Source organism: Chelonia mydas, chromosome 6 (genome assembly GCF_015237465.2).
Source record: "Chelonia mydas isolate rCheMyd1 chromosome 6, rCheMyd1.pri.v2, whole genome shotgun sequence".
In the NCBI taxonomy this organism is placed as follows: domain Eukaryota; kingdom Metazoa; phylum Chordata; order Testudines; family Cheloniidae; genus Chelonia; species Chelonia mydas.
In genome coordinates this window covers 86116672-86133441 of record NC_051246.2, presented here as the reverse complement: position 1 = coordinate 86133441, position 16770 = coordinate 86116672, and the positions used below count along the sequence as shown (strand labels likewise).

At 40.5% G+C, this 16770-nt stretch overlaps 1 protein-coding gene across 8 annotated transcripts in view; it reads right to left on the bottom strand.

Moving 5' to 3' along the window:
- The window catches only part of NPAS3 (neuronal PAS domain protein 3), an 832983-nt gene that overhangs the window by 51684 nt on the left and 764529 nt on the right, over window positions 1–16770 (bottom strand). For all 8 annotated transcript variants that reach the window (XM_037900583.2, XM_043548371.1, XM_037900579.2 and 5 more), the window contains one exon: window positions 1901–2094. In XM_037900583.2, coding sequence (XP_037756511.1) covers window positions 1901–2094 — 194 coding nt within the window. The remainder of the gene's footprint in view (window positions 1–1900; window positions 2095–16770) is intronic.

Genomic DNA, 16770 nt, shown 5'->3' with positions numbered 1-16770 from the left:
GCGTCTGGGCCTGAGGACCTTTGGTGTGACCCCGGTGCAATGAACTGTAATCTGTTGGGGTTCTTGGGGCAGTTGGCCTTCACATGCCCCAGCTCATTACATTTAAAACATCGCCCAGTTGACTGGTAACTGGGGCGAGGTGGGTTGCTGGAGAATGGTGTGGTGGGACGATAAGGTATCTGGGGTTTTCCTTGGGATGTAGGTGGGGCCTTGGGTTGCCCCCAGTGATAGGGTTTTGTTTCAGGTTGCCCCTTCTGATATTTGTTCCAATTGCTACTGTTTTTTTTTCTTTTCGGCCACCTCCACCCATTTGGCTCCAATCTCCCCTGCCTCGATTACAGTTTTGGGCTTCCCATCTAGGATGTACCTTTCTGTTTCCTCAGGAACACCCTCTAAGAACTGCTCCATTTGCATTAGGAAGGGCAACTCTTCTGGAGATTTAACACTTGCTCCTGATATCCAGGCATCCCAATGTTTCACAATGTGGTAGGCATGTCAAGTAAATGACACGCCTGGTTTCCACCTTAGGGCTCTGAACCGCCAATGGGAATGCTCGGGTGTTAGCTCCATTCTGACTCTCGTCTGGGTTTTAAAAAGTTCATAACTGTTCATGTGCTCCTTAGGCATTTCAGCTGCCACCTCTGATAAGGGTCCACTGAGCTGCGGCCTCAGCTCTACCAATGGAGTGGTCTGTAGAGATGCTGTACCCAAGGCAGGCCCTTTCGAAGTTTTCTAAGAAGGCCTCGGTATCATCGCCTGCCTTGTAAGTGGGGAACTTTCTGGGATGGGAAGGGGTACCTGAGAAGGATTGCCAGGGTTGGTTGGTATATTCTGCTGAGCCCTTGCCTTCTCCATCTCCAGTGCATGCTTCCTCTCTTTTTCTTTCTCCTCCATAGCTCTCTTGCGGGCAGCTTCCTCTGCCTCCACAGCTCTCTTGTGGGTAGCTTCCTCTGCCTCCATGCTGGCTTTTTCTGCCTCCATCTCAAAGCACCTTAAGGCCATCTGTCTATCCTGCTCTTTTTGTTTCTCTTCAGCTTCGAATCTGGCCAGCTCTAGTTTATTAGCTGCTTCACTGGTAGTCATTTTCCTGCTTTCTTGTGCTTAACTCTAGTTATACCCGAGAGTCAGGGGGGGGAAAAAAACTTGTGAATTTCCCTGCAGGAGGTTAACTACCCTGCCTTTAGGTAGAGAAAACTCCAGCTCAAAAAAGAAAAATCCCTTTGTAAAAAAACTAACACCTCTGTCTCCAGGCAAATAGACAGAAAACCCTCAAGGTGCTCTCAGCTTAAAAACAAACCTCTTCAGGTCTGTGCTTTTGGTTCAAAATGATCTCTGGTTCAAAATGATCCCACCGCTCTGCCACCATGTCAGGTGCCAGCAAGGTTAGCTGAGCTTCTTAACCCTTTACAGGTAACAGGATGTTGCCTCTGGCCAGGAGGGATTTTATAGCACTGTATACAGAAAGGTGGTTACCCTTCCGTTTATATTTATGACACCCCCATCTCCTGCTTCCAATGACATTGTCCCCCAACCTGTCACCTGCTCCATCTGACCCCTTCTAGCAACCAAGTCCTCCATTCCAATAAGCACAGATAGAATTTCAAATGAGACTGCATCTTCTGCAAAGTATTTCAGGAATGTAGGGTAATTAAACTTCAAATAGTAGGTTTCCTTTTTTTTCATTTCCAAACATAAAGACATCACGCAACTTTGTCATGTTAATGTTAAAAAATCTCCTTCATACTCTTCCAATTTTAATAATTAATAATGACGACAGTGAATTTAGTGCTCTCATATGGCACCAGGCTGACATTCCAGGAGTCTGATCTCCACTGTTTACTAAGCCATGGAATACAGAGTACACATGCAACACAGAAAAACGAAAGGTGAAATGCTGTACCTATTTTCACAGTAAATGATATTGAGGTCCATATTTACGCGAGTAACAAACATGTGGCAGTCGATTCTGACTTCATTGATTGTAGGAGGTGGCAAAGCATGAGCCACAACTACAAGCCCCATGATTTGGCTAGGGACTGTCCTCCCGTGGGACAGTGACACTCTCAGTCGTAACCGGCCTGTTATATGGATCACCTGCAAAATAAAAAGAATAAAAGAAACCCCTGTGAATTCATGATGCAAATGTGACATCATCTTTTTTAAAGGACAACATTGTTATTCTAAAGAGCACTTTACTCCATCAAAAATTATATTTAGTAACTGCCAGGATCAGTGTTAAGCTTATTAATATTGGCTGTCAACATGTTCTAAATGTCCTCATGGCAAGAAAGAAGAAAAGTACATAATAGCCAAATGTTTCAATTTATCAAATCTAAAACTCAGAACTTCTGTGTTATTGATTTTTTTTTCAAAGAAAGAAAGGACAAATTAGAAAATCAAGGGAATGAAGTAAGAGATATAAAACTGAAGTAATGGGGGTAGAAAGGGAAGACTAATTTTAAAACATTTGGAGATTAAAATGTGAGACAAAAGCAGCAGCAGTTTTGAAACTTTTCCAGGACCCATTTAATTGAATTGCCCGTCATCTACATCTTAGAGACACTACTTACATCCTTGAATTACTTCTTTGTGGTTGGCAATACAAGAAGCATGAGCCTGCAAGTGGTCAATGGGTTCAACTGTGCAGACACCAAGCATTGTACAGCTGCAGAGTTACTAGTCAAGCCTTGATTTAGCTTAATGCACTGCGCATGCGCTGAGAACTTTTGGAGCTGAATGAGAGGCAGAGGTTTTCGTTCCCCTATTTACACGATGAACACTAAGCAAAATTGTTAGGATATAGATATGCAGGCCTGTCTGTAAAGACCTATAACTAAGAATTTAGGTGTATTCTTATCACTTAGCTAGTTATAGAGGTATAAAAGAAAGAATCAAAATCACTGTCTGCCGGTGTAAGGTCCTTCTCTTACTGTGACAGTCTGAGGCCCTGTTCTTAGGCTAAGGCCTTTGGCTAAGCAGCAGAAGCAGTCATAAGCTGGGAAGCGAACGGCCACATCCTCACATTCCAAACTAGTCACATTGAAAGAAGGTGCTATTGGGCTGTTAGGAATACAATCCTGTCCTATCAACTCCAGAGAAAGGGAAGTGCCTAGAAAATGTAAAAGAAAACTTAGTTTGATAGCATCCTGTCTGGCAAGAACTCACTTACCAATAGCTGGGATGTGAAATCCTCACTTCTGTATTGTTTTGTCATTATAGTTCTCACTTTGCTATTGTTTGTCTGTATAATCTCTGTCTGGTTCTGTGATTGTTTCTGTCTGCTGTATAATTAATTTTGCTGGGTGTAAACTAATTAAGGTGGTGGGATATAATTGGTTACATAATCATGCTACAATATATTAGGATTGGTTAGTTAAATTTCAGGAAAATGATTGGTTAAGGTATAGCTAAGCAGAACTCAAGTTTTACTATATAGTCTGCAGTCAATCAGGAAGTGGGGGGGGGGGAATGGGAACAGGGAATGGGGGTGGGGAAATTGGAATCATGTTTTGCTGGGGAGGAATGGGAACAGGTAATGGGGGTGGGGAAATTGGAATCATGTTTTGCTAAGTGGGGGAACGGGAACAGGTAAGGCTCTGTGGTGTCAGAGCTGGGAAGAGGGACACTAAGGAAGGAAACTGGAATCATGCTTGTGGAAGTTCACCCCAATAAACATCAAATTGTTTACACCTTTGGACTTTGGGTATTGTTGCTCTCTGTTCATGCAAGAAGGACCAGGGAAGTGAGTGGGTAAAGGAATAAGCCCCTAACAAAAATATACCCAGGAGATCCAGCTGCTCCATTTGAGATTGCAATTCAGTGCTGCTTGCTGAAGCTGAATGATTATGAAACTATGGGAAAGGACTGACCTATAATTTCTGACTCAGCTGCCTCAGAAGCCTTACTGTGGACAGATAAAATGATGTTCTTTGAAAAAAAATTAAAATGAATAGTACCTGTGACAGGTATCAGACTGGCAGCTCTGGAGACTGCAGGCCTATATTCAACAGGGACATCATGGGCAGTGGCAGTGCCAACTGTCCCCACCTTTTATCCTGCCAGCATCTCAATATCAGCCTGGAAAGAAGGCCTCGAGGACAGAGAATTCAGGCTCCATGATGCATTCAGCCCTCAGCATCTCTATTGAGAGTGCCAACAAAGATGCCAACATGTACCAGTTGTGATGGTGTGGATACATATCCACTGGGAACTGAAACTCATTTCACAAAGATTAGATAACAGTCTGCAGCTTTTGGTCACTACGGATATAAGAGCTATTCTTAGTGGTGAGTGAGAGGTAAAAGGCTCTGTGTTCCATTGGCAATCTCTTAAACCATGTAGTGCACCCAAAATTAAATCTCATTTAAGCTAATAGAACAACAAATTAAAGCTTGAAGTTATTTTTTTTTGATTCACAATCTTTAAAAATCTCTCTTTTATCCAATATTTTACATTTGTGACCGCAGTCAGTGAGGTAGTTCTGAATGGGGAGGATGATTAACTTGTGGTTTTGTCCATTTCAGTTGTAGATTTATGACCATCCACATCTGAGGTAATTATTACTTAAATTCATACTTAATGCACCTTCAGAGGGCAAACTATTTGGTGAATATATGCCCAGAGGCAAGGATGCAAAAATACCATTTCAAATACACATTTTTTGCAAGACCTTATTAACTAATGAAGAAATAGCTAAAAGAAACAGGATTTACTTCACAGGAGGGATACAAATAGCATACTTTCCCCCTTCTAGCTAGGCTTACACATATGCTTATTTACCATTATCTCTCTCACTTTATCATGCAACTTCATCTTACTGCAGAAACACAAATCTGTAAATGCTTGGAAAAATGCTGCTTTTTAATGAAACCAGAAATAATGTAAAAAATAATCCTATGCTCAATGTACTAGGCTAAATGCATTTTTTTTAAAGGAATGCCTATGCTAAGATGTTTGAAGTTGGCATTAGCACTTGGGGAGAACTTTGAGATACATCTTACTTAAGATTCATTTTTTATCTCCCACACCTATTTTTGGAATACTCCATGTCATTCATTGCTAAATGTCAAAAAGATTTGTTTTGAACAAGTGCTTATTAAATTGGTATCCAGTTTCTCCTTGATCTTTCAGTGAAACTGCAGCTCTGTGTTTGTATCACCATCACTAGAGATTGCCCAAAGCTAACTCTGCTATACTCAAGCACTGCTGAACTTTGGGAAAGTTTGTACCTGGATTCAAGCCATGCAGCTGGTCCCTAACTCTATCATGGACTGAACCATGTCCTCAGGTCCAAACAGCTTCAAATTTTGGGGGAGGTCAGATCTAAATTGAATTTTGGCTGCTGCACTGGGAAAATCTGCAACAAATTCCTGTCAGTTCTGACACATGGTCCGTTGAATCAGTATTAAAAGAGGTGGGAACTCCAGTTCAAACAAAGTTCTCATGGCTGAAACATCTTCTATCTCCACTTTAGTCAAACCCATTCTGTAACAAATCTAATTGGCGGTAATACTAGTTTTAGCTGTCAGGACCTTATCTATATTGTGCCTGTCACCATTTTTAACACCGATTCGACTAAACTAGCATTAAAACTGGTAGAATTTTTGGGGTAAATTACCTCCATGTGGCTAAGACTCATGTCCAATCAATCCGATAGCAGCAGACAATAACGTCCTATATATAGTACTATGACTTTAATGACATTAAGTGGAAATATAAACTGTTTTGTATGTCCCCAGACAGGCTTGTGCAGCCCGTATTGCTGCGTCTTTACTGCTATTTTAACCATGCAGGTACGCTGACCCATGCTGCAAATCACATCTCTGATTGCAGTGTAAACCTAGCCTAACAAAACTTCTTTACATTAACCACTGTGCAGCTTCCCCCAAAACTCTGTCGGTGCACCTCCCAAGTTAATGGGGTGCACTGAAGGTCATGGTAAGACTCCCATTATCGTCAGTGGTCTCTATTCCAGAATCTGTTTTGATCAGAGACTTTTAGAAGATGCTGCAAACTGTTTGTGATACTGATCTGAGGGGACTATAAGCCTGCCAAACAGAGCCTCTCTTGTGACCTGATCTGCATCTGACCTTAAACACAGGTTAGTGCATAAACTTATCCCACCCCTATTATTGCTCATGGTGTCATCCAGGCCTATTAAACTTCTACTTAAAGGAACAGGTGGGTGAACCAAAAAACATTTCACAACAGTAGGACTGTTAATGTATAATGAGTATAAGAAGTATAATGTTGTAAAGGCGTCAAGATGAAGCAATAAAAAAACCTATTAAAATCTTCTGCACTGAAAAATATAATTCTTTTGTTAAAAAGTTATTCTAAATTAACTCTACCTGACACTCAAATATTTAAAAAAAACATTGTTTCGCTTTTGTTTTTTTCTCTGATACAAAAATGGATGCGCAAATGTTGTAACTACATGTAAATACAGTTGATGAAGAGTATGCTTGGACAAATATATATTTCTTTTCCCTGCCATATGCTCCTCTTAGTCATCTGTTAGCAATAAGCACTTAGATGTGCTCTACTAATGTCTACTCATTATAAACAAGCACATCACAAAGACCTTGATAAAACCTTCCCTCTGTTAATACTTAAGAAAAGGAAAGCCCAGTAATTGAAAAATACATCTGGAACTTGCTCATCGTACTTTAGAGCTAAATCTCACCTCTAGAGATGGAAAGATTTTCTTTATCAAAAGACATCTTTAAACATGATGTCTATTATTTTTCTCGTATATGTGATGTAAGGAGTAAGGACATGTATTACCCGGGGCAATAAAAACCTGCGGGCATGAAAAATCTGTGAATTTCACCTTTCAGATTTTCCTATGTTCTTCAAAAACTTAAACTTCCATTAAAAATAAAGTTACAAACTAACTCTTTTGGTCCATATGTAAATCACTGTCCTAGTTTGCTATCAGATTTAAACCAGCCCATTGTCAGAAGTGTCAACTCAGGCTATTTATCTTAATGGGGTGTTAACTTCTGGGTGTTCATGTGATCATTTAGAACCAAATTTTCTCATGAGGCTCACGTATGAAAAATGTACAGAGCTATTGTGCATCCTTATTTGTGTGCAAAGATAGGTAGCTATGTATATAAAATGGCTAAATGCACATGCACACGGCTACTTCGGTGTCTCACCAGCCAACTAACACATGCGTTTATCCAATTTACACACACAGTTATTTAGTGTATGCACAAGTGCTGATATATTTTGCTCATTCAAATAGTGATACTCTATCATTTGTAGGCCAGCAACATGGAATTCTTTCAAACTATGAACACTTCTTTTGAGCCACTGAAATAAACTGTAGAATATTTTTACAAAATTACAATTAAACAAACTTCTCTTTATTCTTTTTTTAAATTAACACTTATTTTTAAATAATCACATAACTATTTACTAAACATTGTATATAAGTAGTAAAGCCCTTTCCTGACGTGAATGGACACAGAGGACTACAGTGCCTTTGTAACTGATATAACTGCTTGTCTCGAGACTGGGAAAAGAAAGCTCACAGAACCAGAAATCTAAAGATCATTCCACCCTTTCCTGCTATCTGTGGCCAGTTGTCTTATGTTTTTCTCAATATATATAAATATTTCTTCTCTCTCTCTCTCTCTCTCACACACACAGACACACAAATGATGGGAAAAGAGAGGCAGGTAGTCCATGAACCTATACAAATATCTTAGCAACTGGGTGCAGCAAGCTCACTATTATTCACACTGAATACCGAGTGAGCCTTATCTATCAACCATAAAAGTTATGGCCTTCAGCGCCCATTGAAGCACAAGTCCGATTTCAAGTAGGACATGTAGTATACATAACAGATACATATTTTTTAGTTCAGATTCTTCTTTAGTAGCTGCAATCCCTTCATAGACACCTGCCAAACTCACTCGGAAAACAGAAAATGGGTTTAAAATGAAATTGTTAATACATCTAGACTCAGGGCGTATTTTGTGTTTAAAAAGTCAACATTTATCACACAGTGGTTTGAGAAACTACAGTTACTTCCCTCTCCTTTCAGTAACTCACACAACCCTTTGGGATAATTAAAGGCACAGTGACCGCTACTTCATCCTTGGAGATATTATACAGCACTTCCCATCTACACAGAAGACATATTAATGCATCTGAACAGCAGTGGTTACTCTGGACGTGTCCCCGGCCCCTACACAAGAATTCCCCCAATGAGTTCCCCTGGAACCACACCGGTTCCACCGCAAGAAGGTGAACTTTACTAGTGAAGGAAGAGGAACAACTGGCCTACAAGACTGCTTTTATGCCACTTCGCCTGCCTTAGCCAGAATTTGACCTGTAGACTTTCCTAAAGGAAATGCAGATGAATTTATTGTGATAAAGAAGAATGTACATCAATAATTAACCTACAGAGAAAATAAATCCAGGCTTTTACCCCAATAAAACACTGCACATGTGGAAAAATGGATAAAAGAATTACCCTTTAACACCTTTGATTATTAATTTAACTAGGCACATCACAGTTGCTTATTATAATAAAATATATGGGGGAAAATGATGAAAATCCTAAGAATAAAATGATTAAGGGCCTGACACTGTCCCCCTCTTTCACATTGAGAAGTTCCTTCCTCTGTGTGGTCATATTTGGATGAATGGGAATACCAGAAGAGTAAGCTATTCCTTCTCAATGTGAGTAAAGAATTTGGCCCGGAGTGTAATAAAGAAACAATCCTTAAAGCTGCCATTGTAAAAGAAATGGGCTGTTTTTAATTGGGAAAAAGTCATAAAGGTCTGGGAAATGAACAGCAGAGCAGAGGTAGTTTAAGAATAATTAATAATAATATATCTGGACATCAAAATTTTATATAGTAATAGGTTAATATGAAGGTGGCCTATTTTAATGTTGACTTTTCATTCTATTTCGTAAGAGCATCTGCATTGTTTTATTATAGGATAATATATTAGCTTTCATTGTTTATCTGCATAGTATACTGTTATACACATATATTTTTATTATGCTTATTGTTTGCATCTCAGAATTAGATCTGAGGTCCAATCCTGCACTGACACTATTTTTGTGAATAACAGTTGCAGGATCAAGAGACCTGGTTGTCCTGACATAGTCAGGTTCTCACCCTCCTGTGAACAATAGACTTCATTCTTTTCATTGTGAAATACATTATAATTCATTGTCTCAGCAATGTGGGTTCTCTTTCCTTTGGTGTGATTTTGTATTAATTGGACTTGTACAACATCCTGGTTTCATCTCAATAGAAAGTGATGCAGAGTTGCTATTAAAGAAATCAGCCATATAGCATAAACTATCTATTGGAACCTAATATACATATGTTGTCAAGGGATCATACATCACAACATTTTGTAATCATGCCTACTACAGCTGTGATTATAAAACTATTCAATTTCACGATCAAAACCATAAATAGAAGACCAAACATTCCACTATTAAAAAGTATTCTTTGAATATGTGTGTGCTGTTAGTAATGCGACATGCCAGGTTTTATATTTAATACCTTTGAACCCTTTTCCTATTTAGATGTCTTAATAACAACTCAGCCTGTCAGCTGTGCAGTACTTTTTTCATATTCCAAAGCCTGCAAATAAGCACTTCAAGAAGATCAACATTAAAAAGAAAACGAAAAAAATTAAAATTGAAATCACCACACTGCAACCTGAAATAGTAGCCATGAAAAATTGGTTTTAAAAAAGAATATTTTTTGAAGTAATTGGCACAAAGACTATTCTAGTGCAGATTGCTGCAAGAGCGCTCTTGGCAAGAACATCATAAGCACTAGCAAAACTTTAATATGCTCAAGCAGCCAAATACAAACTGACACCAGGAACCCAAGTGTGGCAACAAACAGGAGAAATATAAAGTATCTCAATTTAATACAAACCTACATACAAAGGGATCAATTTTTACAATTCATGGTTTAGCATACAATACAGCGGTCCTCAGAGTGAATATAGAGTAGTTATACATAAGAAATTAGAATTATCAAGTCTAGGGAATTTCTCAAGAGTCCTTTTGATATGTAATACAGCAAGTATAAAGACTGAAAAACCAGACATCAATGTATTAAATGAGCTCAGGTTGAGATCTATTTAGAAAAGACAGGTTTAAGCTGGAAGAAGAATCTCTTTGATATGACCTCCAGAGCAGACCATTTGCTGAAGGATTCAAGATGAGCAGATTTACCCTTACACATCCACTTGCTACAGAGCTGCTTTTAAATCTGCACTCTACAATATCTAAAATAAGGTTACTACATACTCTCACTGTAGAAATAAGGCCTGCACAATACAGAAGATTAAGAACCGAGGATTTTCTTGTGTTTTTAGCAAGGTTTAGAATTCACTTGTATGCGGAGTTCCGCGAATAAACATGAAACATGGTTAAGTTTAAAAATTAGCTAATGTAACTAACTCCTATCTAAATTATCTATTGCAGAATCTAAATATGGCTGGTCTAGGACGGGAATCTAGAGCTCCTCAGATTCTTTCTTAGTGTGCATCTCAAAAACAACCTTGATTTGTGGCCAACACTTATGTTAACCCTGAAACTCAAAAGATGGCTCCAGTTTTACAGCTTCGGTGACAAAGATTTTTGCCTGCAAACCCCCTGGTGTTCAAATGTGTTGTATTTTTTTTCTCTCAGGGAATGTTTGAAGTCCCCTTTAAAAATAATGCCTCAAGGATATTTTTTCCCCTAATACCATTTAAAGAAACTTGAAAGCATTTGGTTCTTCAAGTGTGCAGAGTTCTAATGAAGCAATCATCAACTCTGCCCATGGACACAATCTCACAAGCCGCTTCTCATACCAAGATTCTGACAGTTCTTTTAATATGAAATTAAACTTGAGAAAAGGTCTCTTGTTTTATCTGCTACAATGCTAAGGTTTACTGGACTGGTTCAAAAACATGGCTGGCTCCATCCTTCTGCAGTTGAAAGATGGTGAAAAGGTTAAAAAAAAAGTTGGCCAGGATCAGATGTGTCATTGGCAACGCAGTCTATTGCACTAAAGATAACCAATAATAAGTATTCTTCAGAAGTATTGTCTGCATTCCTATCACGGGAGGGAGAAATAAAGCATTTTATCTGATGTAGTTCTTAGCAGCCAAACCATTACCGTAGGTGATTCTCTGCACAGCAAGCAAGGACTAGATAAAACAAAAATATTTTATATTAATGTATTTTCCCCACACATAGAAAAAGGGCAGAACATGCTGTTGTCTGTAAAGAAAGAAATGGATTCCCCAAATTTGCCTCAATTAAAATAATGTGTGTGTTCTAATTCATTGTTTTTCAATCGGGTGTGGGGTGCAACCCCCAAAAGGGTCATGGGGAGGTTCAGGATGAGTCACAGGCAGCAGACCCTTGCTTTGTGGCTAGTTGGGAGGGTGGGTCTCAAATTTTTTTGTTTTAAGATGGGGGTCACAATACAGAAAAGTTTGAAAACCACTGTTCTAACTCAATTAATACTGTGGTTTTATTGCTTGTGCTAATGCTGTTTGCTGCAGGCAATGGCGGATTACCGTATGGGCCCATGGAGCCCGTGCCCTAGGGTCCTGGCCAATTGAGGAGCCCCTGGAAGCTGTAACTCTGGCTCCACCCCCTGCTCCTCCTCTTCCTCCCCCCGGGGTCCCGCCGCCCTGCTTTGCCTCCTCCTCCTTGAAGCCCCGCTCACTGGCCAGGCCAGACAAAAGCAGGAGCTGTGGTAGCGTAAGCACTAAGCATATTCCTCCTGTGTACAGCTGCCCCCACACCCCAAACCTCTCTCCTTCCCCCTCCCTCCCACAGAGATCTTGGTCCCCTGAGTCCCTCTCCCTCCCGCTACCCACCCAGCCCCTTTCCTTCCCCCGTTTTACACATGGGTACAGTGAAACACACAGAGGTTAAGTGAATTGCCTACAGTCAAGCACAACGTGAATCAAGTATCACTGTTAGTTCGAGAATTCAAGAGTCCTGACACCCAGTCTCCAATAGACAACACTGTTTTAATAAAAAACCTCATGTCTCAGCTATTACAATATTTGGCACTTAGGCAGAGTTCTCTGGCATAATGCTGTATTATGTGTACAGACAGCTGCAGCTGTCCATTCTCACTCACCTGAAACTACAGGCCCAAAACTACTGCATTGAACCATTTATTTCCATTTATCTTTATTTCTATGCTGTCTGGGCAGCTGTGGGGAGCCCTGGACCTTCCACCTGTCCTGGGCGAGGAGCCGGGGTGCCCGAGAGCAGCCCCCAGCCCGTGACCCTGCTGTCCAGGGAACGCCATCCAGGACAGGTGGAGGGTCCAGGGCTCCCCACTGCAGCCAAGGCTCAGTGGCCAACTCTTACCACGGCCTGGCTTCCGGCCAGGCCAGGAGGCAGCCATGGGGAGGGGACAGGGGAGGAGTAGGGAGTGGGGCCCTGTGGTGGAGGTGAGGAGGTAGCAGGGTTGCCCAGAGGCCCAATACATCTTAATCAGCCTCTGGCTTCAGGATCTCACAGAAGCAAACAACTATTTTGTTTTACTGCTTGCTTGTTTTTCCCAGCATAGCACAAGTTCTGTTGACTGCACAACTGCCCTCCCTGGGGAGAGTAGCTATACATTCCTGCCAGGGCTCCCCATGAGATGAGCTGAATGCGTGCACTGGCCTCCCGTCTGGCCATAGGCCCTCTTCAAGTGGCAGTGACCACTTCGTGGCTCCAGGCTGCCGCTGTTAGCAGACTTTATGCCTTCAGAAGCCAGGCATCTATTCAGGTGCACAGCATCCATTTTATGCATGTGAAAACTGATCCCCACAGAGATGAAGTAAAATTCCCAAGAGTCACACAGCAAGACAGTATCAGAACCCAGATTAAAACCCAGATCTCGTCACTCCCAGGCTTATGCCTAATTTGCCAGACACCAGTTCCTAGTAGGCAAATTACAACTTCCCTGGGTTTCCATTTCCCCATTTGTCAAATGAGGAAAAGGACATTTATCACAGCTGAAATCTGAAAATGGACAGAATAAATTCATAGATTCCAGAACCAGATAGGACCACTGTGATCATCTAGTCTGACCTCCTGCATATCACAGGCCTTACAATTTTCCCAAAACAATTACAAGAGTATATCTTGTACAAAAACATCCAATCTTGATTTAAACTATCAGTGATGGAGAATCCACTATGACCATGGGTAAATTGTTCCAATGGTTAATTACTCTCACTGTTATAAATTTATGCCTTATTTCCAGTCTGAATTTGTCTAGCTTCAACTTCCAGCCACTGGATCATGTTATACCATTCTCTGAAGAGCACATTATTAAATATTTGTTCCCCATGCAGATATTTCTAGACTGTAATCAAGTCACCCCTTATCCTGCTCTTTTGTTGAGCTAAATAGATGGAGCTCCTTGAGTCTAGCACTATAAGACATGTTTTCTAATCCTTTAATTATTGTGGCTTTTTTCTGAACCATCTCCAATTTATCAATATCCTTTCTTGAATTGTGGGCACCAGAACTGGACACAGTATTCCAGCAGCAGTCTCGCCAGTGCCAAAAAGAGAGGTAAAATAACCTCTCTACTCCTACTTGAGATGCTCCTGTTTATGCATTCTAGGATTGCATTAGCTCTTTTGGTCACTGGCTCTCCCTGGAAGCTCACGTTCAGCTGATTATCCACCATGACCCTCAAATCTTTTTCAGAGTCTCCGCTTCCCAGGATAGAGTCCCCCATCTTGTAAGTACAGCCTACATTCTTTGCTGCTAACTGTATACATTTAGCTGTATTACAACACATATATTTTGCTTGCACCCAGTTTACCAAGTGATCCAGATCTCTCTGAATCAGTGCCCTGTCCTCATTGTTATTTACCACAACCCCAATTATTGTGTCATCTGCAAACTTTGTCAGTGATGATTTTATGTTTTCTTCCAGGTTATTGATAGAAATGTTAAATAGTGTAGGGCCAAGAACTGATCCCTGTCGGACCCCGTGTCCACAGCCACAGGTAGAGTAAGTAAATAAGTATAATTAAACCCTCATGTTTAAACTGAGACACAAAGAGGGATTTGTCTGGTGCTGTTATTAAGGAGGTACTGTAATCTAATGTATGAGACATCAGTGTGGCCTTCATGAAACATGGGTTGAGATCCTGGTTCTGGAAAAAAAAAACAACTAGCTGTGTGAACTTGTATAAATCATTTAATCTCTCTGAGTCTTAGTTACCCCCTCTGAAAAATGGGAGCAATTATAAATATCTGCTTTATATGGTAGTTGTCAGACACAATTATATAATGGTGGGAACAAATCAGGAGCGCCAGGATCCCAGACCAGTGTGCTATGAGAAAATGTGCTTATATGCACTGTGGTTTCTAAGGATACAGTGCCATCACATTCTCCTCTTGCAGCTTTTTCAGAATTTGCAAATATAAATTTGAGTGAAAGAGGCTTTCCAAGTTTTCATAAATGTCCAGAAAGTGAAATTTACTCCTCACTGCATTTTGTCAAAACTACTCCAATTATATAGAATTTTCAGAAACTCAAAATCAAGCAGATTTTGTGGTTAAAATTCTTTGCAATGAGCATTTCACCCAGCCATATTATAAAGACTTCTGATTCACTTAGTTGGTGGAGCATCCCAATCAGTTGTGGCCCACCTGGTGAGGCATCTGGTTTCTTTTGGAAAAGCAGACTTTTATTTCATGTAGAGATGAATGATCTTTGAAAAGCTCTGACCTTCTCCTTGACAGCAACAAATGGACTACTATGTATGATTTGTTTCTGTAATCCACTTAATGTAACAAGTTAGATTATGGATAGTAATTTATTTGTAAAAATCATAATAAAACTGCATTGTTTTAAATGCCAGGTGTGGACAAATGGGGAGCAGGAACTGTTGAGAGAAGATTCCTATTCTTAGGTCTAAACTGAAGAATTATGGCTGTCCCTTGGATTATCTGCACTTGGAATCAATTTAGTAATTTTTAATTCACTGATTTTCCCTTGTTTGCTTAACATTTATTAATTGATTATTGTGCTCATGCAATTAATTCAAAAGCTGGCAGTTTAACACAGAGAGATTAATTTCTTTAACTGATATGCCACCAAAAATAAATTTTTTTGAAGAACATAACTTTCAAATTAATCACATTATACATGAGATACAGTGGTGGTGTTTCATGACATCTGCCAATGTTAACTAGGCTTTTCTCTCTGTTTTATTAAAGGGACAAGAGAATGTTAGAAGAACTCTCTCTCTTTCACCTTTTGCAATGCTAACCAAGCAACAGTCTGGTTATCTGGGATTTGTACTTTGCAAAACAAAGAGTCAAAAGACAACAACCCATCTTTCAAGTGTGTGATTATTTCAGGCCTGCTCTTATTGAAATAAATGGGGGATTTGCCCTTGACTTCAGCAGGAGCAGGATCTGTACCTTCGTGACAACCTTGGAGGTTTCCTACCTGCCAAGTGTCACTCATCTGGAATGATAGACCCACATCTTCACCCTGATGTAACTCTTTCACTCATGCTGGCTGAAATGTTTACTCCTAAGGAAGGCAGGGAGCAACGTTTCTCCTTCAAGAAAAGGAGTACTTGTGGCACCTTAGAGACTAACCAATTTATTTGAGCATAAGCTTTCGTGAGCTACAGCTCACTTCATCGCACTTCATCGGATGCATCGCTGTAGCTCACGAAAGCTTATGCTCAAATAAATTGGTTAGTCTCTAAGGTGCCACAAGTACTCCTTTTCTTTTTGCGAATACAGACTAACACGGCTGTTACTCTGAAACGTTTCTCCTTCAGCTGCTCCTCCTGGATTTCAGAGGCTATTCCTAGAGTTCCAAGCAGGCATCCAAGGCTTCCTGCTCCTTTGCTTCCCATTCTCACTGCTCTCTCTGCTGGTTCCTCATCCTCACTGTGCCTCTCAGTGTAACAGAGTGGAGCAGGAAGTGGAGAGGAATAGGCAGTGTTAATAACTCATGATTTTATTTTGGATCTTGCAATATGTGGTGTTTTATGTAAAGCCCCAGTCCTTGGTGTTTTGTTATTACATGAGAGTCTCAACTTTTATTAAAATACCCAAGCATTTATACCTCATGTTTGTGAAGAAAAGATTGAAAATGGTAATCCAGGTGTAACTCTGAATGCCCAGAAACCAAAAGGAAGTAAAAAGATCCATACATGTATCACAGACAAGGTCAGCTCCCAGACTGCTGAACTGGGCAGCACAGTAATGGGGGGAGGTGAGCAGTCCTCAGTGGTGAAAGAACAGGTTCAGGACTATTTAGAAAAGCTGGCCATACACAAGTCCATGGGGCCGGATCTAACGCATCCAAGGGTGCTGAGGGAGTTGGCTGATGTGATTGCAGAGCCATTGGCCATTATCTTTGAAAACTCGTGGCAATCGGGGGAGGTCCCGGACGATTGGAAAAAGGCAAATATAGTGCCCCATTTTAAAAAAGGGAAGAAGGAGAATCCGGGGAACTACAGACCGGTCAGCCTCACCTCAGTCCCTGGAAAAATCATGGACCAGGTCCTCAAGGAATCCATTCTGAAGCACTTGGAGGAGAGGAAGGAGATCAGGAACAGTCAACATGGATTCACCAAGGGCAAGTCATGCCTGACCAATCTGATTGCCTTCTATGATGAGATATCTGGCTCTGTGGATATGGGGAAAGCGGTGGTCGTAATATATCTTGACTTTAGCAAAGCTATTGATACGGTCTCCCACAGTATTCTTGCTAGCAAGTTAAAGAAGTA